Source organism: Acomys russatus, chromosome 3, assembly GCF_903995435.1.
Source record: "Acomys russatus chromosome 3, mAcoRus1.1, whole genome shotgun sequence".
Lineage (NCBI taxonomy): Eukaryota > Metazoa > Chordata > Mammalia > Rodentia > Muridae > Acomys > Acomys russatus.
In genome coordinates this window covers 56,908,037-56,924,864 of record NC_067139.1, presented here as the reverse complement: position 1 = coordinate 56,924,864, position 16,828 = coordinate 56,908,037, and the positions used below count along the sequence as shown (strand labels likewise).

The window sequence follows — 16,828 nt, the reverse complement described above, 5'->3', positions numbered from 1 at the left end:
AATTCTGCAAGTGTCTGGCAAGGCTTGTGTTTCCTAAGGAGGGAAATGAGTTTCTCTGGAAACATAGCAAAGTGATTGATTTTTCATAGTTCTTCATTTTCATGTGTTTTGATCTCTTCATAAACCTCAGAAAACAAGAGCAACAGTTTGTGGCCACTTGTCTAGGGGATATGGTTGGTTGACCTTGAGGGCTATCGGAAAGCCAGAGCTGCAAGAGTCAGAGGAAGAGACCATTTCCCTGTAGGTCAGCTCCGTTAACTCAGTGGACACTGGATGGAATCACATATTCCCTGAATAGACTCTTGGTGTGCCACGTTCTGATCCAGGGCTCAGCTGGCAGAGAAACTTCCATAGTAACCAGGATCCAGCCAGGCAGCCTGTCTTCTAGAGTGTGGGATTCTTCTCTGAAGAAGGATGCAGCCTCCTTCCCTGTGCCCAAGAGTTGTTCAGAGCATTCACTGACCACAGTGAGATGACAAAGATGTGTCCAAGGTCCTAAGGGCATGTCTCAGGCAGACACTGTTCCAGCAGTATTAACTCATCCTGGAGCCCCAGCACTGGCACGCTCACTGCTGCCCCCATGGAAATCTTGAGTGATTGTAGATACAGGAGGGGCTAACTGAGAAAAGGCGAGACTCCACTGCCAGTCTATGGAGAAGTATCAGGAGGCCAGATTTTGTGAGAAATAACCATTCATAAAGCAGACAGATTTGATTTGGCCCCCATTTCCAGCAGGGCATGTTAGGACACATGTCACTTATGTCAGCAGGTCCTTGTGTGACTCACTCCAAGTCTTTCTGGTGTGCTTCCAGTGCTTTTTGTTACTATGTCTGGGGCAGGGGGGTGGAGGTGGCCAGGGTGGCCTTCTGGCATTCATGGCTCAGAAGGATAGACAAAGTGAGGTCTGCAGGCATCTGACCAATGGAGCCTCACACCGACCTTTCATGGGAGAATGCCGAAGAACAAAGCGCAGTGTGCCAAAGGGCAGTATCTGAGGGGGGTGACCTCAGATATGCTGGGATGAGTAGGTATGGGCATGTAGTGGTAGTGGCAAAAACTGAATACATAAAACCAAACAAAAACAAGGACACATAAGGTAACGACATGTAATTAATCTTTCCACTTTCCAGGTCACCAGACTCTAGAGCTGTCTCAGAGAGCTGCCGTCTGTGAACTGGGGCCTTTCTGCACTTGGCGTTGGACATCCGCAAGTCCTGTGAGAAAGCCTTCTGCTGGGATCTCTGAAGATAAATTCTTCAGGGTACAAAGGTCAGGATTCTCAGTGGCTTGTGCTCTATATAACTGGCTCCCCCTGGAGTTTTAGTTCTGACAAAACACTCTAAAGACTAGACCTCAGCTAGCATCTCTGGGGTAACAGTGAAGCAAAGGGTGAAAAGAAGAGAGGGATCTGAAAAAAGCGTCAGGGACACAGTAGGCACACCCTCCCCAGCAAACACTGAGCCCTCCCTCTCTGTGTGCAGTTAATACCACAGTATGTTGAGGTACCCCAGCTTCCACAGGTGATTCGGTGCCTTTTCCTAATGCCCCACTTCAATAAACCTTATTACATCCATATTATACAAAGGTATAGTAAAGAAAGTGAACGCTTACTAATATTGACTATATCGTTCTGATTATTTGCATCTAATTTTGTACTTGGCATATGAGTCACCTTCAGGAATGTTAACACTAGACACTAGTTTTTGTATGTAGTGTATGAGTGCGATCCCAGTTGAGAACTGCTGGCATTTTTCTCTTTTTCTTTTTTGGTTTTGCCATTTCATCTCTCCACTTGCTTTACTTAGTCAAGGAAGAAGATAGACTCCAAACCAAATAAAGCTGACTCCCTGACTTTACTGACTAAAAGGGCCAGGAAATGGGCTTCTCCTTTCAGCGTTTTAACTTGCCACTTGCTTGCATCACTGAGGGATTTTCCGGGAGAGTGCTCAGCAAACTCAAGGTTACTCTGGTTGCTGAGCTCTTGGGAACAGAGTGCTTTCTTTTACAACTTGGAAAGACACATTCCAAAGTAACTAGCCATTAGATATGAAGCCAGCAATAGGCTGCATATCATGAAAGAAGAAAGGAGAGGAGGAAAGAAAATGCATAATATAAACAAGAAAAGACAAAAACCTTAAAGAGGAAGGAGAAAGGAAAACATTTAGATTCCTTGAGTGATGGAAATAAATACCAAAGCTATTAGTTTCAGTTCAAAGAACGTATCACTTTATGCTGTTTATTATTTCTTGAGGATTATTTATTTTATCTTAAAATATCCAAATCGTAAGAGGGGGTCCTAGAGGCAAACAGCAATGAAACTGACCTGGTCCGGAGAGGGCCTGTGGTTGGAATGCTGTGACCTCCCAGGCGATCGGTGGTGGTGGTGATGGTGGTGGTGGTGGTAATGGTGATGGTCCTCGTCATAGTTGTCTGCCATCAGCTTCATTCTATTCTGAGTCTGTGCAGAAGGAAAAGCAGGGAAGGTTCCGTGAGGAGCTGGACAATAGAGCCCAATAGACACAGGGCAGGAGGACAGCACCTAAAAGGAAGTCTCCTTGCACTTCAGTCCACAAGTTCTCATTTTTAGGCACATTGAAACGTTATAAAGAGGCTATGCTATTAGCTCTGGGTGAAGGAAGCCTTAGTTACACTCTTGAAGCTGGCTGTGCAACATCTGTACCTGTCAATGCACTCTTTAAGGGGGAGACGGACACGTCCTAAGGTACAGTCAAAGAGATCTAGAGTGAGCTCGCTGTACCAAGGTGCCAAGTTAGGAAGCCCTGGAAGAAATGCTGGGAGAGGGCTGTGGAGACACAGAATGCTCTCACAAGGACAAGGCAGGGAAACACAGTGGACTCCAAAGCTGCCAAATTCAGGCACACTGGTGGAGATGGTTCACTGCTACAGCGATGACATCCCGGGAAAGGTTGTCTACAGATAGTTTAGCTGCCCTTGTTCTTGGAGAGAATTGGTGCAAAGTCAGCGGAAACCAAGTTGACTGCTGTAATCATGGCGTGTTTGTCATACGGGAGTCTAGGAATCATAGTTAAATACTGAGAGCAGGGGCCTGTAGCCTCTTATGATGCAGGGGGCATGAGACAGAGCAGGGACGGACTAGCTTAACGAGGCCCCAACAATATAAACAATGCCCGAGGACCATTGAAAAGAGCAGAAGAAATTAGCCAGCCTGGAAAGTCAGAAAGTGAGGGATTTAAGGATAGGACAGCCTAGATTCAAGTGTTGCTCCACCTCACTTTGCCAGTTGCATTGTCGTAAGCAGATTGACTGTTCCCAAGCCTTGATTTCCTTACCTCTAAAATGGGCATGGTCCTTCCTGGGATTGCTGAGGAGCAAGTGTCAGTCAAATGCCTTTACTACCAGTATTGTCATCATTCCTCTCTATAAGGATGGTCTCCTTTGTGCATGCTGTGTCCTTTGCCTCAGTTCCTCTCCTTGGCCCTTTTCCTTCTTCTCACTAATACATAGCACTTTCTCCAGCAGCCTACTTATGTTTCTTTCTTCTCCTTTCTCCTTCCCTCTTTCCCTCCCTCCCTCCCTCCCTCCATGCTTCTTTTCTTTCTCTCTTTCCCTTTAGCAGTGCTGGGGATTGAACCCAGGACACTGTACACACTAAGCATCTTTTCTATAGCTATACTCTAGAGCTTTCCTCATGTCCACCCTTGAAGCTTGGGCCACAGAGGCAGACATCATGCTGCTGCTGCTGCAGTGACTAGAAGGATGAAGAATGCCCACCATGCTCAACAGGGGCTGCATGTCTTTCTTCAGTAGAAAAGGTCACCGAGAGTTGAGGACATGGTGTGGGTTGCAGATACCAGTCCCCCTGGTGGTTTAAGATGACAGGGACCCATCAGTACTCTCTCAGGAAGCAAGAAATTGGAGGCCATCAGGGCTTCCAGCCAGTCAGAATTTTACTATGCGACATAATTATTAATAATGAAAGAGCATTATGGACCAAAAGTAATGCATGCACACGGTATTTTTCATATATAACTGTGCTTTCCAAGCTTTCCTTGGAGGAACCATGACTACTGTAACTTGGCAGCCAGGAAGGAGGACACGGACTTTGGCCCCAAGAGCCATTTCTTGACACACAGCATGGACATTTCCGGGTCTTTCACTTGCCAATCCCTAAGCCCCTTTCCTTGTCTGTCTGGCTGCTAGTGGACAAGGCAAACAGCTGAATAGGTAGAAATAGCTATCCCATAAGCACTCAGGGTCTGTTACGCTTTGAAAACACCTCATGTTCCTGCTCTACCTGCCAAAGGATGCCTCGTGATTTATTCATCCCATCTTTTAAAATGTGACCAATATTTGAAAGGTCCCAAAGCAAGCATAAAAATGCACGTATATGATAAAAACAATAAAAATATAAAAAGACCCACTTAAAAACTAAATTAAAAAAAAAATCTCAGAGAACCTTTGGCAGCTGATAGCATTTCCATTCTACATTTGTCCACTTAATGTATCAGAAGACCCAGTGGACGAGTTAGGCCTGTGAGAAAGTGGGGAGTAGAAAAGCCCTTGTGGACAAGAGCCTCCTTAGTCCTCCTGCCGTTAGACATGAGATGCTGTAGTTCAGCGTTCCCACCTAAAATCCCAGCGCTGCCATGAGGAACTGTCCTTTTGAACTCATAGATTAAAAAATCGGGAATGGTTTCCTCCAAATAGCATGCCAAGGGCCTGAAGGGAGCTCTCAGATGGGTGATAGTGGAGAAGGGAGGGGCTAGCCCAAGAATGAGTGATGGGGGCTAAATGAACAAATAAGAACACTGCTATTATAAACATCATAATGCCATTTTCCTTCAGGGGAGCCCCTGTGACTTTATGAGGTCACTCTCTTGCCAGCAACAATGCTGAAGCCCCCTACCTTTGAACTGTGTCCCATAAAAGAATGCGCAAGCTAAACAAGATGCTATGTGTAGCCCTAAACGTGTCTGCTGAAATGAGGTGTCAGAGAGTAGGCATGCCATGGGATGGAGACTGTAAATGAATGATGTCATCTTTCCAATTTGGTGCTGAAATATAAATAAACCACATTGTTCATATGAAGACCAGATCTGGGAGAAATGTACACAGAGCAACTGTGAGCGAAAGAGGCCTCTTTTGATTAGACTGGGATGAGAGAAGAGTGTGAAGCAGAGGTGAAAAACTGAGTTTGGTCTGATACTTCAGACTATTTTTATTTATCTAGCTTGTAACATCTCTCTTAAACTGTGGCCGATTTCTTACAGCCTGGGTGATCATTTATGCCCCATAGAACATCTGAGCAATCTGGCTCCTTTAATGTAAATTGAAAATGGACCTCTTGCATCTGCCCTACTTACCCACCCCCATTCCTACCCAGTCATATTCTTTTTTCTACTGCACAAAGGAAATTCTGGGAGGATAAAAAAAAAATGGTCAAGGAAGTTTTAACATGGATCTGGACAAGGATGCTAGTTGTCCAAACTCTACACAGACTCAACAGGTGACTCAGGTAGGATGGCTCATGTCCGTATAACCAAAGGATGAGCGAAAGGCCCACCATAAGGTAGCTGGTCTCCTGGGCAGACCTGACTAGAAATCCAGAAAACCTGACATGGAGTGGGAGATAGACAGCTTTTCCACAGCAGAGCACCCAGGGACACAGGGAACCATTTAGCTATTCACTGGGATCCATATCCACTCCTCCTATGCTATCTCTATCAACCCAAAGCTTCTGTCTCTGGCCACCAAATCAGACTCTTTTTGCTGTACGCTGTACCATGACTGCTAAGACATGACTGCACTCTCTGAACCTTCTTTCTGCTAGAAACTATCTCATTTCTTTAGGGCCAAAACGTCACAACTCCTTTCCTGTGGCATACTTGCCTGCCCCAAGGATATATTCTAGCCAATGTGACATGGGGGTCACCTTTATACTCTAAATTTAATTTCCTCAGAGGCTCCCACAGTCCTCAGGAGAAGAGCTTTGATTCCTACCATGCTTACAGGTTTCTTGATAGGTAGCTGCCTCCTAACCTCTGCTACCTTCTGCTTCTCTTCAGCTTTGGCAGGGGGGCGAGAGGGGACTGTCTTTTGTCCCAGTCATGCCCTCTGTCCTCTGCTCTTAGCTCCAGTGCCATCAACTCTAGCTATACCTTCCAGAAGTCTACATCACAATGGGTCCCATTGTCTCTCACAGAATCGTTCACCAGCCCATTTTCAAACCCCTGTCCACCATAGCCCTTACCCCAAAGAATGGCAAAACCCTGCATGCTGGCTTGACTTCCTCCACTCTAGGGTAAAGGGCTCTTGAAGGAAGTACTATGTCTGGATGATCCATGTACTTGTGGCCTAGTGCAGAGTCTAGCAAATGTGTACCATCCATGTAAGTCAATGTATGAATGATTGAGAAGGACATAGGTTACTCTGGAACAGGTGAGGGAAAATATGCAATGGGAGGCTGTGAGGACCCAGTTGAGCATTTAGCTTTCACAGTCTCCCTGCTGGACATGTTTCTGTTGTTGTTTTGTTGCTGCTGCTGCTGCTACTGCTGTTTTTCTTGAGAGTGGATGGAGAGGGATAAATGCATGGCTCTAGAGCTGTTAAGGAAAATTCTCTTTCTCAGTAGAGAGAATACCTAGTGTCTACCTGTCCAATTAGCTCCTTCTGAATACGGTGTTATGGAGTGCCTTTTCTTACTGCTCCCCAGCCTTTAGAAGAACAGGGGACTTTGGAAGGCTTTTACTAGCACCAAAAGTCAACTTGGAAAGTCAAAACTTTATCCATTAACTAAAATCCTTACTGAACAGTGTGTGTGTGTGTGTGTGTGTGTGTGTGTGTGTGTGTGTGTGTGTGTGTGCGCGCTAGATACTATACCCCTCTGGCATTTCTGAACACTTTATTCAAGGAGCTTTTGGAACAAAATGAAAATTCTTGATTGCCTAGTAGAAGGCACCATAGCTTAATGATAATATGTAGCTATAAGAGCATATAGTATTAAAACTTCACACATAGCAAGGTGGCAATAAGGAATAAAACTTTGAACAGTCATCCAGATGATACTAACATTAAAAACTACATATGTACAGTTTTTAAAAAAGAAGAAAAACATATACAATATGATTTGCTACCATGGGAAATGAAGATAACACTGCACAGTAGTAGTTAAACATTTCTTCTATCAGGCTTTTTTCTCCTCCCTTTTTTCCCAGCAGGGGAATCTAAAACATTCCAGATTTTTTTTCTACATGTTTCTTTTTACCTAATCAGAGCAAAGTGAAGAGTTCCTGTCTACAAGTAAAAAGGTGGGCAGCCAGTTGACAACCACAGAACAAGGAGGATGCTGAGAGGCTCTTCTGAATACCCATGGAGCTTAGACGACAGTGGCTCTTAATTGAGTAGGATCTGGGTTCCAACAACGAGGTCACAGTGAACAATAGAGTAAGTAAGAGATGCCAGCTGCTGTAGGAATCATCACTCTGAGGCTCTGTATAAGAACAGGAGTCAGTGAGCTCAAGGGTCTACTACAGACAAGTACTCAAAAAGCCAGTTAGTGTTCACTAAACGACAATAACTAGAACAACTATGGGCCAGGTTAATTGTGTGGCTAGCGTGCACCTATCCAAATCTCACTTTGGGGCGCTGAGAAGGTGGCTCAGTTGGTAAAGTGCTTGGCATGGAAACATGAGGACCTGAGTTTGATCCTCAACAGACATGCTAAATTCTAGGTGTGGTGGTGCATGCTTGTACTCCCAGCACTTGGGAAGCAGGGACAGGAAGTGTCACAGTGATCGCTAGCCTGGCCTAATTAGTGACCCCAGGTCCAAGTGAGATCCTGTCCCAAATTCAAGGTAGATGCTTTCTGAGGAACAATATCCAAGTTAATCACTGGTCTCTAAAATCACATGGATATAAGAAGAGGCATACATAGCCATACCTCAAAACTTCTAACACACACACACACACACACACACACACACACACACACACACACACACACACACACACACATGCACTCATGCATGCCTGCACCAGCTGAGACAACTATTCTGAGTTTACTTGGCTATGAAAGAGAGCTCCTAAGTATATAATTGATCTCCCAGTGAATGGAGGGACAGAACAAAAATCCAAGTTTGTGGTCCCAGGGTCTGGCATTGGTAACAGGAAGAGTAAGATCCTAGGGAAGCTTCAGAGGCCACAGCATGGTGGCCTATAGCATGGTGGAAGAAAAGTGGGAGGAAGAGTATGGTTAAAATGGATAACAGAGGCAGGAAAGATCCCCCACTGCTGAAACAGTCACCAAGTTATGCTTCCTTGCAGCTAAGAGTTGAAAGTCGAAAGCTTGGCTATGAGGAGACAAAGACAGACAGGTACCACAGCAAATTGGCTTTCCCATGACCTTGAACAAGAAAGGCAACTCAAGACATGCTATGTGGATGCTTCTTTCTTTATTCATTTATTAAATGTGGGAGAAGAAGAAGCAGAAAAACTATTTGGACAAACCACTCACCTTCGCTCTTAGAAGAACCTAGCAGTTTGGAGTATAAAGGGAGGAATTTTAGGGTAAAACCAAAGCCACATGTCAAACTGTGACATCTCTGGGGGAATGGGTCAGGGTCTTGGCATCTGTTTCCAAGTGTTGGCTAACCCTTTCTCCTCCTCTCACTTCCCCATCCTGCTATCATACTTTTGTTATTACTTCCCAAGAAAGGCATCAACTTCTATCACATCCTCGCCCCCTAGAAATGCCAGATAAAGTCCTCGCTGTATCATCCTCAAGCTCATGCCTTCCTTTTGAATAGATTAACGTACCCTGGAACAGGGGACTCCTTTCTACAGAAACTCCAGGCTTCCCTCTGCCTTGAATGACAGCTGCCAAATTCTCTGGATAAACAGCACCTGCCCAGCACAGTTTGTTTCTATTGCTATTCACGGTGAGTCCCAGCCTCTGTGAGTGGATGAGCATAGCAATGAGGTCTTCAGCATGGACCAACACCACAGACAGATGCTAACTCCTCTTCTGGTTCATCTAGAGAGCAGTATTTGAGGCCTTGCAGCCTCTCTCTCCTTTCCTTTCTCCTCTCTGTCTCTCTCTCTCCGGCTAAAGTCAGAAGAAGATGATCTCTCTCTCTCTCCCTCAAAACAGCAAGCTGGGAATTCTCTGGAAGGTCATAGATATGGAGTACAGCCAACATCATCTCTGCCCTACTACCAGCCAGCACAGCTTACTAAGGGTCAGGTGGTGACTGACAGAATGAGAACTCTATGCTTTGCCCATAGTATAGAGGGTGAGTTCCCTACCAGTCTTAGGAAGAACATGGCCATTTGAAGAGGGAGCCACTTGTGAATGACAACAGTCATCCCTTTGTTTACCTGGCTCTTGTTGTGTCATCTTAGTCGCATGACACAGCAGCCCTGTGACATGGGCTGGGGTGGAGAGCTACTTTAATAAACACAGGAGCCTGTGGCAACGAAGAAGGCAGGTCAGTGTGTATTACTGACTACTAACCCATAGAGGGGATTCTTGCTCTGGCTTACCTCAGGAGGGAACACAGGCAGAGAGCCTCACGCTCAAAGAGCTGGGACCGTAGCATCCTTGCAGGGGCTTGGTATACTATTGCTTGGATCTTTGTGGATTGGTTCCCTCATAAAAAGAAAAATATATCAAGTTTGGTCTGGAAATGAGCTGAGACTCTGGACAGACTCCAGTCTCAGCATAAAAGAGAAGCAGCTCACAGGAGTTTAAAGTTCCTGGTGAGAAGGACAGAATCCACAAAGTCTCCACTGAGGTTCAAAGGGGTGTCGTGTTGCTGACTAGCCTTACTGTAAACTCACAAGTCATCCTCTGCAGCCCTTCAGGTTCAAAGGAGTGTGTAGGGGTTCACTAACTCTAGTATAAACCCACAAGTCATCCCCTACAATCTGACTGCCCCTCGCTGCTGCTTCAACCAGCGCTAGAGCTTTGGGTCTGGGATCTGGCTAACGTGAGTGCTAGCAACTGCAGACTACTGGAGGAATTTCTAACATCCTGAGATCTCAGGCCTGCAGTAGAGTGTGTGGGTGGGGGGGGCACGGGGTGGGGGTGCCGGGCCCGCCCTAGAAGTTTCCACCGGCAAGCTCCTAGGCTAAGCGCAGGTCTGTGTAATTAAGTGGTGGGCAGCTTATGCTATACTTAGCTTTTAAACACTTGTAAAGTCCTCTTCATTCATTTATCTTACTTGTCACTGACAAGCTCCTCAAGGACCGTAACAGTATGCAGAGCATGAAGAGCCTGGGTAAACAACACATATTTTATGTGGAATCTAAACTGTTTCAACCCAGAGAGTCAATAGAGGGTCCCAGAAAAGGCCGGGACCCCTCCACTGAACTGCGGAGTGAGCGTGCGGTGCAGGGTCTGTTTTGAGCTTCTCTACAAAGCAGGTTTTGAGATCAAATCTCAATTTAAAAAAACCTGTAGATAAAAAAGAAGATAAAATAGTTGGAAAGAAAGGAGGGCAGGAGGAGGGACAGAATGAAAGATAGTGAGAGAGAGGGAAGAGGGGAAGAGGAAAAAGGGCACAAGATGGCACTAAGGGAGGAACTGCAAAAGAATGAGGGAGGGATGGGGAAAGGGAGAAGAAAGTAGTGAGTAAGAATGGAGGGAGGAAGAAAATGAAAATGGTATTTGCAAGTTTTATGACTTAAATCTGTGCTGGTAAGGCAGGTTGAACTCATCTGTCCTCACTGGCTGTGATCTGCACCCCCTCCCCCGCCCACTTTTCCCCCCAGATCATCGAAGAAAGCCAAAGGGAGCCCTGAGAGCCTGGCATAACTGAGTGGTCAGGCCAGTAGGCACTGACGATAGGAGCCCTTGAGCTTAGGAAGGGACCACAATGTTCTTAGATAGGCGAGGGAGATCTAGAGAAAGGAACAGACACACACAGAGACTTCCCGGAAGTCTGGTGAGTCACAGGGAGTGTCGGGTTCTCTAATGGTTACCTGTTTACTTTAAAATGAGCTACAATAAATCACAGCACATGCCACAGAGAGAGCATCTAAAGAAAGTGCACCTCTGTACTCAGAAGACACAGGGAAAGGGGTCCTCAAAATGACTGACACTTGAGAACTATGGTCAGAATGAAAGAGTAAAGTAACAGGAGATGGTCTGGGTTGCTGACAGTAGGGACTAGATGTTCATAGTAGCCCAGGGCAATGGACATATCCAGAAGAACGGCTCTGTGGCACAGGCATATCCTTCCGCTGAGTCTCCGATGATACCTGTGCAGAAAACTGGGAGCCAATGCCATCTAAACCTCCTCCCAGTTCTGAAACTGGCCAGGCAGAAAGGGAAACCCTAAGACTTCTTTTGCACCTCAACCCTTCAGAACAGAGCAAGGACAACAAAAGGGAGAGAAGGGCATTGTGAGTGAGGCAGTGTACAATGTAATGGGGGGTGGGTGTGGTTGGCCATGCTGAGCATAGCCTCACCCAGGGAGAAAGGCTGGTGAGACAGGAGGGAGAGTTTGGCAGGATCAAGAGAACCTGGTAGCCAGGGATAGGGGGGTGGGGGGGGGGGAGGGGGAGGGGGGGAGGGGGGTGGTGGAGCAGGGAGGGAAGGAAGGAGAGGGGGTAAGGAGAGACAGACAGAGGGGGAGAGGAAGGGAGGGAAGGCGGTAGAGAGAGAGGGAGGGAGGGAGGGAGAGAGAGACAGAGAGAAAGAGAGAAAGAGAGAGCGCGCACAAGAGAGCCAACGCGTGCTCTAGTGTCTTGGACAGGGAACAAATCACTCTCCCAGCTGGTGTTCAACTTGGGTAAGACAAGTGGAAGAAATGTAAACATACTCATCCATTTTCCAATCAGTCAGAAAACAAATGGGAAGAGAGAATTCACAGCAAGTGTCCCAAATACCAAATCTCTGAAACCTCCCCTGAGGCCATTATCTTCCATGGTGGCTAGCTGGCTAAGCGTCTCGTCCCTTCTTTCTGTTTGAACTGTGATATCCTTGCTGGCTTTATATGGCATACTATGAACATAGCCTAGCCAGGATTGATTTAGTCCTAGGTGGACGGGGAGTGGGGAGGTCTGAGTCACATATTCCACTCAGGATGGCTCTTCTTTGTCCCCTAACAGAGTACAGTCAAACAATATAGCCTATCACCTCAGGTCTCACAGGCTCCTCCTAGCTGACATCCCTCGGGTACACAAGCATGGAATGTCATCTGCTGCTATCATATCTCCTCCTCTCTCTTTTTTTTTTTTTTATTTTTAAATATTTTTAGCTGGCCACTAACCTGTTATTAGACAGACTCAATTTTTTAAAAGTTTATTTATTATGTATACAGTATGCATCCGATCACATTATAGATGGTTGTGAGCCACCATGTGGTGCTGGGAATTGAACTCAGGACCTCTGCAAGAGCAGTCAGTGCTCTTAACCACTGAGCCATCTCTCCAGCCCCCTCCTCCTCTATTTCTTACCACCCTTAGACAGAAGCAAAGCCCAGGCCTGTGACTTTGACATAAATCTGATTGTTGGGAGGGATTAAGTGACGTTGTACCCCCATCGTGTGCATTCTCCTCACCAATATATCAGATCACATTCATCAAATGGGTACATTAAAGCCTATTTCTCTTAGTTACTTTCTAAAAACAGAAACCCCGAATTCTGGCTTTCTACAGGTCCACAACTGAAATAACACAAGCGCAAATCTTGGCCCTACATGAGAAACTATATTCAAGGACATACATGATATATGTATGCTCACAGACATAGGAAAAGCTGGCCAGAGAACGGGGGAGGTCCTCTTGGGGATTCTAAAGAACTTTAAGTTTCTAAATCTTTCCCCTGCTGCTGGAGACCTTCCAGAAGATAGGGTTATTAAATGGTAGTAGTTGACTACACTTCTAAGTAGGAAACTCTAAGACCACGGTATAGATGAGGGGTCAAGGCTTCTAGATGGTAAAGGAAAAGTCACCACTGACAGAATCAGGACCAAGCCAAAGACTCTTCTCTGTTGGCCCCACACAGGTTCTGTCTTCCTACTGCTGTGCAAGTGAGGGCAAGTCTGCCTGCCCAAAGCCTATAATAGCTCGGGGCCGCCGGAAAACACGGCTGTGTGTTCTGAGTACCACCCCCACAGTCTGGACAGTATTAAATATCCAGTCACTTTAATTTGGATAGCTACAGACAGGTTAAAGAATTTTCCTTTTTCTTTGAAATAGGAGGCTTAGCTCTCTAATTGCATTACTGATTTAGTTTTCTATTTGTCTTCTTTTTTTTTAATGCCCATAAATTTTTATGTTATGCAATTCACATAGGCAAGTAACAAAACTAAGCAGGACCAGAAGCTGATTAACAAGGAGAAAACCCCAACATTTACTCCTTATGTTGAGGTTTCTTGGTTAATGTTTCTAGAGATGTTTGCATAATTCAAGCAAACACACATATATCCACACCCTGTAAAATAAAATATCAAGGGGAAAAAAAGTATTGGGAGATGGCTCACTTGCTAGATAAACTACAGGATCTGAGCTCAGCATCCAGTAGCCATGTACACACTGGGCACAGCCTTTGTGTGCACCTGTCACACCAGCACTGGGAGACTGCAACAAGAGGGTGGGGGCATGGCTTGCTGATCAGCCAGCCTAACTGAAAACAGAGGCCTTTGGTTTGGTGAGAGGAGTTGTCTCAAGAGTATAAGACACAGAGTGATAGAGCAGGGTACCTGACATCTTCTTCGGGCCACAGCATGCATGTACACATGCACAAACATGTGCACATGCACACACGCACATACATTATAAATAAATCAAACAATTGATTAAAGCAAATGACCACTATGTCTTGCTGGTCCTACCTTGATGCATTAGGAATGAAGACCCTGGATTCTCAGGGATCTTCATTTTATCCAAGGAGATAACTCAAAGACCCTAAATGATTGGCTGCTTTATAGCAGACATACAGCAAATACTGACAGAAAGAATCTCTTATGGACATTTGGACGATGTTCAGCTTTTCTTTTGCCAGTAATGCTTCAAAGAATACTTTGGCAAGGGAACCACTTGCCTAGCGACATGAGTTTGTTCTCAACAAGGATGGATGCTTCAACATACCACAGCTGTTTCCATAATACGTTAGGAAAAGAGAGATTCAAGTGATATCCCTGGGATAGAATATAAACATTTTAAACTTGGAAAGATATCACCAAATGCAATATCCAGCCTGTACCTGTTTCCCTGGACTGTGCTTCCATGAACTTTCTTCAAACCCTTTCATCTTCAAATATCTTGTAGGTGACAAAGTGTCCCACAGGTATATTTCCTGAATACAATTTAAGCTAAGAATCTCCTGATTTACTTGGTGGCCATTATTATTTCATTGGGTAGAAGATGCCTTCTCATGTTCTTTTTCACTTTTCACTTTTAAGTCATTGGGAGGAGACTTACTTTTTAATGAGAAGATCTGTATATACTAAAGACATTAATGGGGACTGATTTCAGAGACAACAGAGCAGAAGTGAGGTGGGAAAGGCATGTAAGATAGGCATTGGGGGCCTGCAAGGGAAGTAAGCTCTGAGGATGGCAGAGCTCTGATTGCTGGAGTATATTAATGTCTGATAGGCTCCCTTGAGGGCAGAATCAGGGAGGCATCACCTTGGTGATCCAGGGTGCAGTCAACCCCCTTTTCTTAATGCTATACCCAGGATGAGTGGCAGTTATTGGTGGACTATTGGGGGTTTGGGCATTATCAGTCAATATAATATTCTCTGAAAAAGACTTTTGAGTTCTGACAAAGTCTAGTTCACTCATGAGGGTGCCTTTTGCATATGCACACTACATATTCATTGGGGAAAACAGTATAGGCCAAGCTTCTCCCCAGCTGGGATTTCTGTTTATAGTGGCCCCTGGATGCTGACCTAGTCCTTACACATTGCCACTAGATTCAGCACCTCAAGAGATTATGATTAAATGACTTAGATACGATGCCCTGGACTTGCACTTACTCAGAACTTTGTAGCTTCATTTGAAGGCACTTGGTCCACTCTTGCCTTTTTCAGTTTAGGGGAAGACCTGGGATCTTCAGAAATCTGAGCACAGTTATTTTATGCATCTCTGCTCTATCTCACCATTCATAGCCCTCTGTACTAGCCACACCCTTCCTCTGGTGCCCTCCACACTCTAACACACATAAGGTCACTATTAGGTCAGAGGAGGTCATCTTAAGGAATAATTTCCAGAATACAGTCTGACCCTAAGCTTTGCACATGCCCTCACAGATGCCAAACACAACTTAAAGACAGTTACTAGTCTGTGCGAGAAAAGGTCCATAGATTATTCCGTAAAGCATCTGTTGTACAGTGAATGCTAAATACTCACTAAACGTAACTCATTCAACTTTTATCCTGAATACCAGTTTCCCTGTCAGTTATACACACAAACACACATACACCATATACACACACATACATACACACAGTTTAATACTAAGTATAATATATATATGTAGTTTTTTGAGACAGGGTTTCTTTGTGTAGCCTTGGCTGTCCTAGATTCACTTTGTAGACCAGGCTGGCCTCGAACTCACAGTGACCTGCCTGCCTTTGATTCCCAAGTTCTGGGATTAAAGCCTAGTCTACAAAGTGAGTCCAGGACAGGCAAGGCTGACACAGAGAAGCCTTGTCTTGAAAAAAAAAAGGGGGGGGGGGAATCTATATTTTTAACTGGGTATTTTTAAGAAACTTATTCAAAATAGATTTGGGTCTATAGTTCCATCCTGTTGATGCGTTTCTCAATTGTAATTACGTTTGCTATTGCTTCACTAGCCTCTACAATTTTGAGGCTCCCCACTTTCAGAAGCCATGTTCTCAAAGACCAGATATAACTAACTCCATGAGCATGATGGGAAGTCAGTGGCAGCCCTTCTGATCACCTTTCTGTGGAGGTGACAGTATTTGCTCAGCTAACCTGCCAACATTAAATGTTTCAGTCAACTCTGACTCCATCCCTCATCCATCTTTTCAAACTAGTCAAGAGAAAATAGAAAAGAAAGCATATATGACTTTTGTCTAGATGAAATCCCAGTGCCCTGTGTCTATGCCAGTCCCTAAAGAACTTATCAGAAAAACAAAGTAACTTTGGCCTTATCAATCTTAGAGACAATGGTATTTTAGTGATTGTGGATTTTATTCCAAGTTTCACATTTATTCCAAGTATTTGGAATATATATAGATATAGATATACACACACATACGTACATATATACCACACACATATATTGATACTTTTATCCACCGTTTGCAGGATTGTGAATTGGTACAAATGTTCTCAATGGCAATGTGGGACCGTTAGTCAATACTCAAGCTATGGACATTATGCAGGGGTGCTCCAACAGTCTCCTCATGAAAAGGGAGTTGGACAGGTACTCAGGGCAGGGGAGAGGTGATTAAAGGAATGTCACTGAGATGCTAATCACAGTGCCAATCAAAGGGAGGTTTTAAACATGTTAATTGATCAGAATTTATTTGAACTACTGAATATTAATTATTCTTATAATGGAATGCTTATCAACCCTCTAAAAGAGTGGTGTATATTTATACTTATTAAAAGGAGAACATAGCATAACAGAGTTGAATAGAAAGAAAATAAAATCAGATTATAAAGTAACCTGTTAATACCACATAACATATAAATACCTACACATAAATGCACAAGTGAGTTCTTCCAGCCACTTATGAAAAGGATCTATGGCAGTGAGCGCAAAATGATGGTCATTGTCAGACACTTAGATTCCAAGGTGACATTTTCTCCTCTACTATCTTTTATAAGATGTGGATATTTAACACATATCAGGAAGTCATCCATGAAA

General features: G+C 44.6%; 1 protein-coding gene across 4 annotated transcripts in view; it reads right to left on the bottom strand.

Annotated features, from left to right (window-relative positions):
- The window catches only part of Erc2 (ELKS/RAB6-interacting/CAST family member 2), a 925,224-nt gene that overhangs the window by 169,818 nt on the left and 738,578 nt on the right, over positions 1-16,828 (bottom strand). For all 4 annotated transcript variants that reach the window (XM_051140768.1, XM_051140793.1, XM_051140783.1 and 1 more), the window contains one exon: positions 2,324-2,458. In XM_051140768.1, the coding sequence (XP_050996725.1) occupies positions 2,324-2,458 (135 nt within the window). The remainder of the gene's footprint in view (positions 1-2,323; positions 2,459-16,828) is intronic.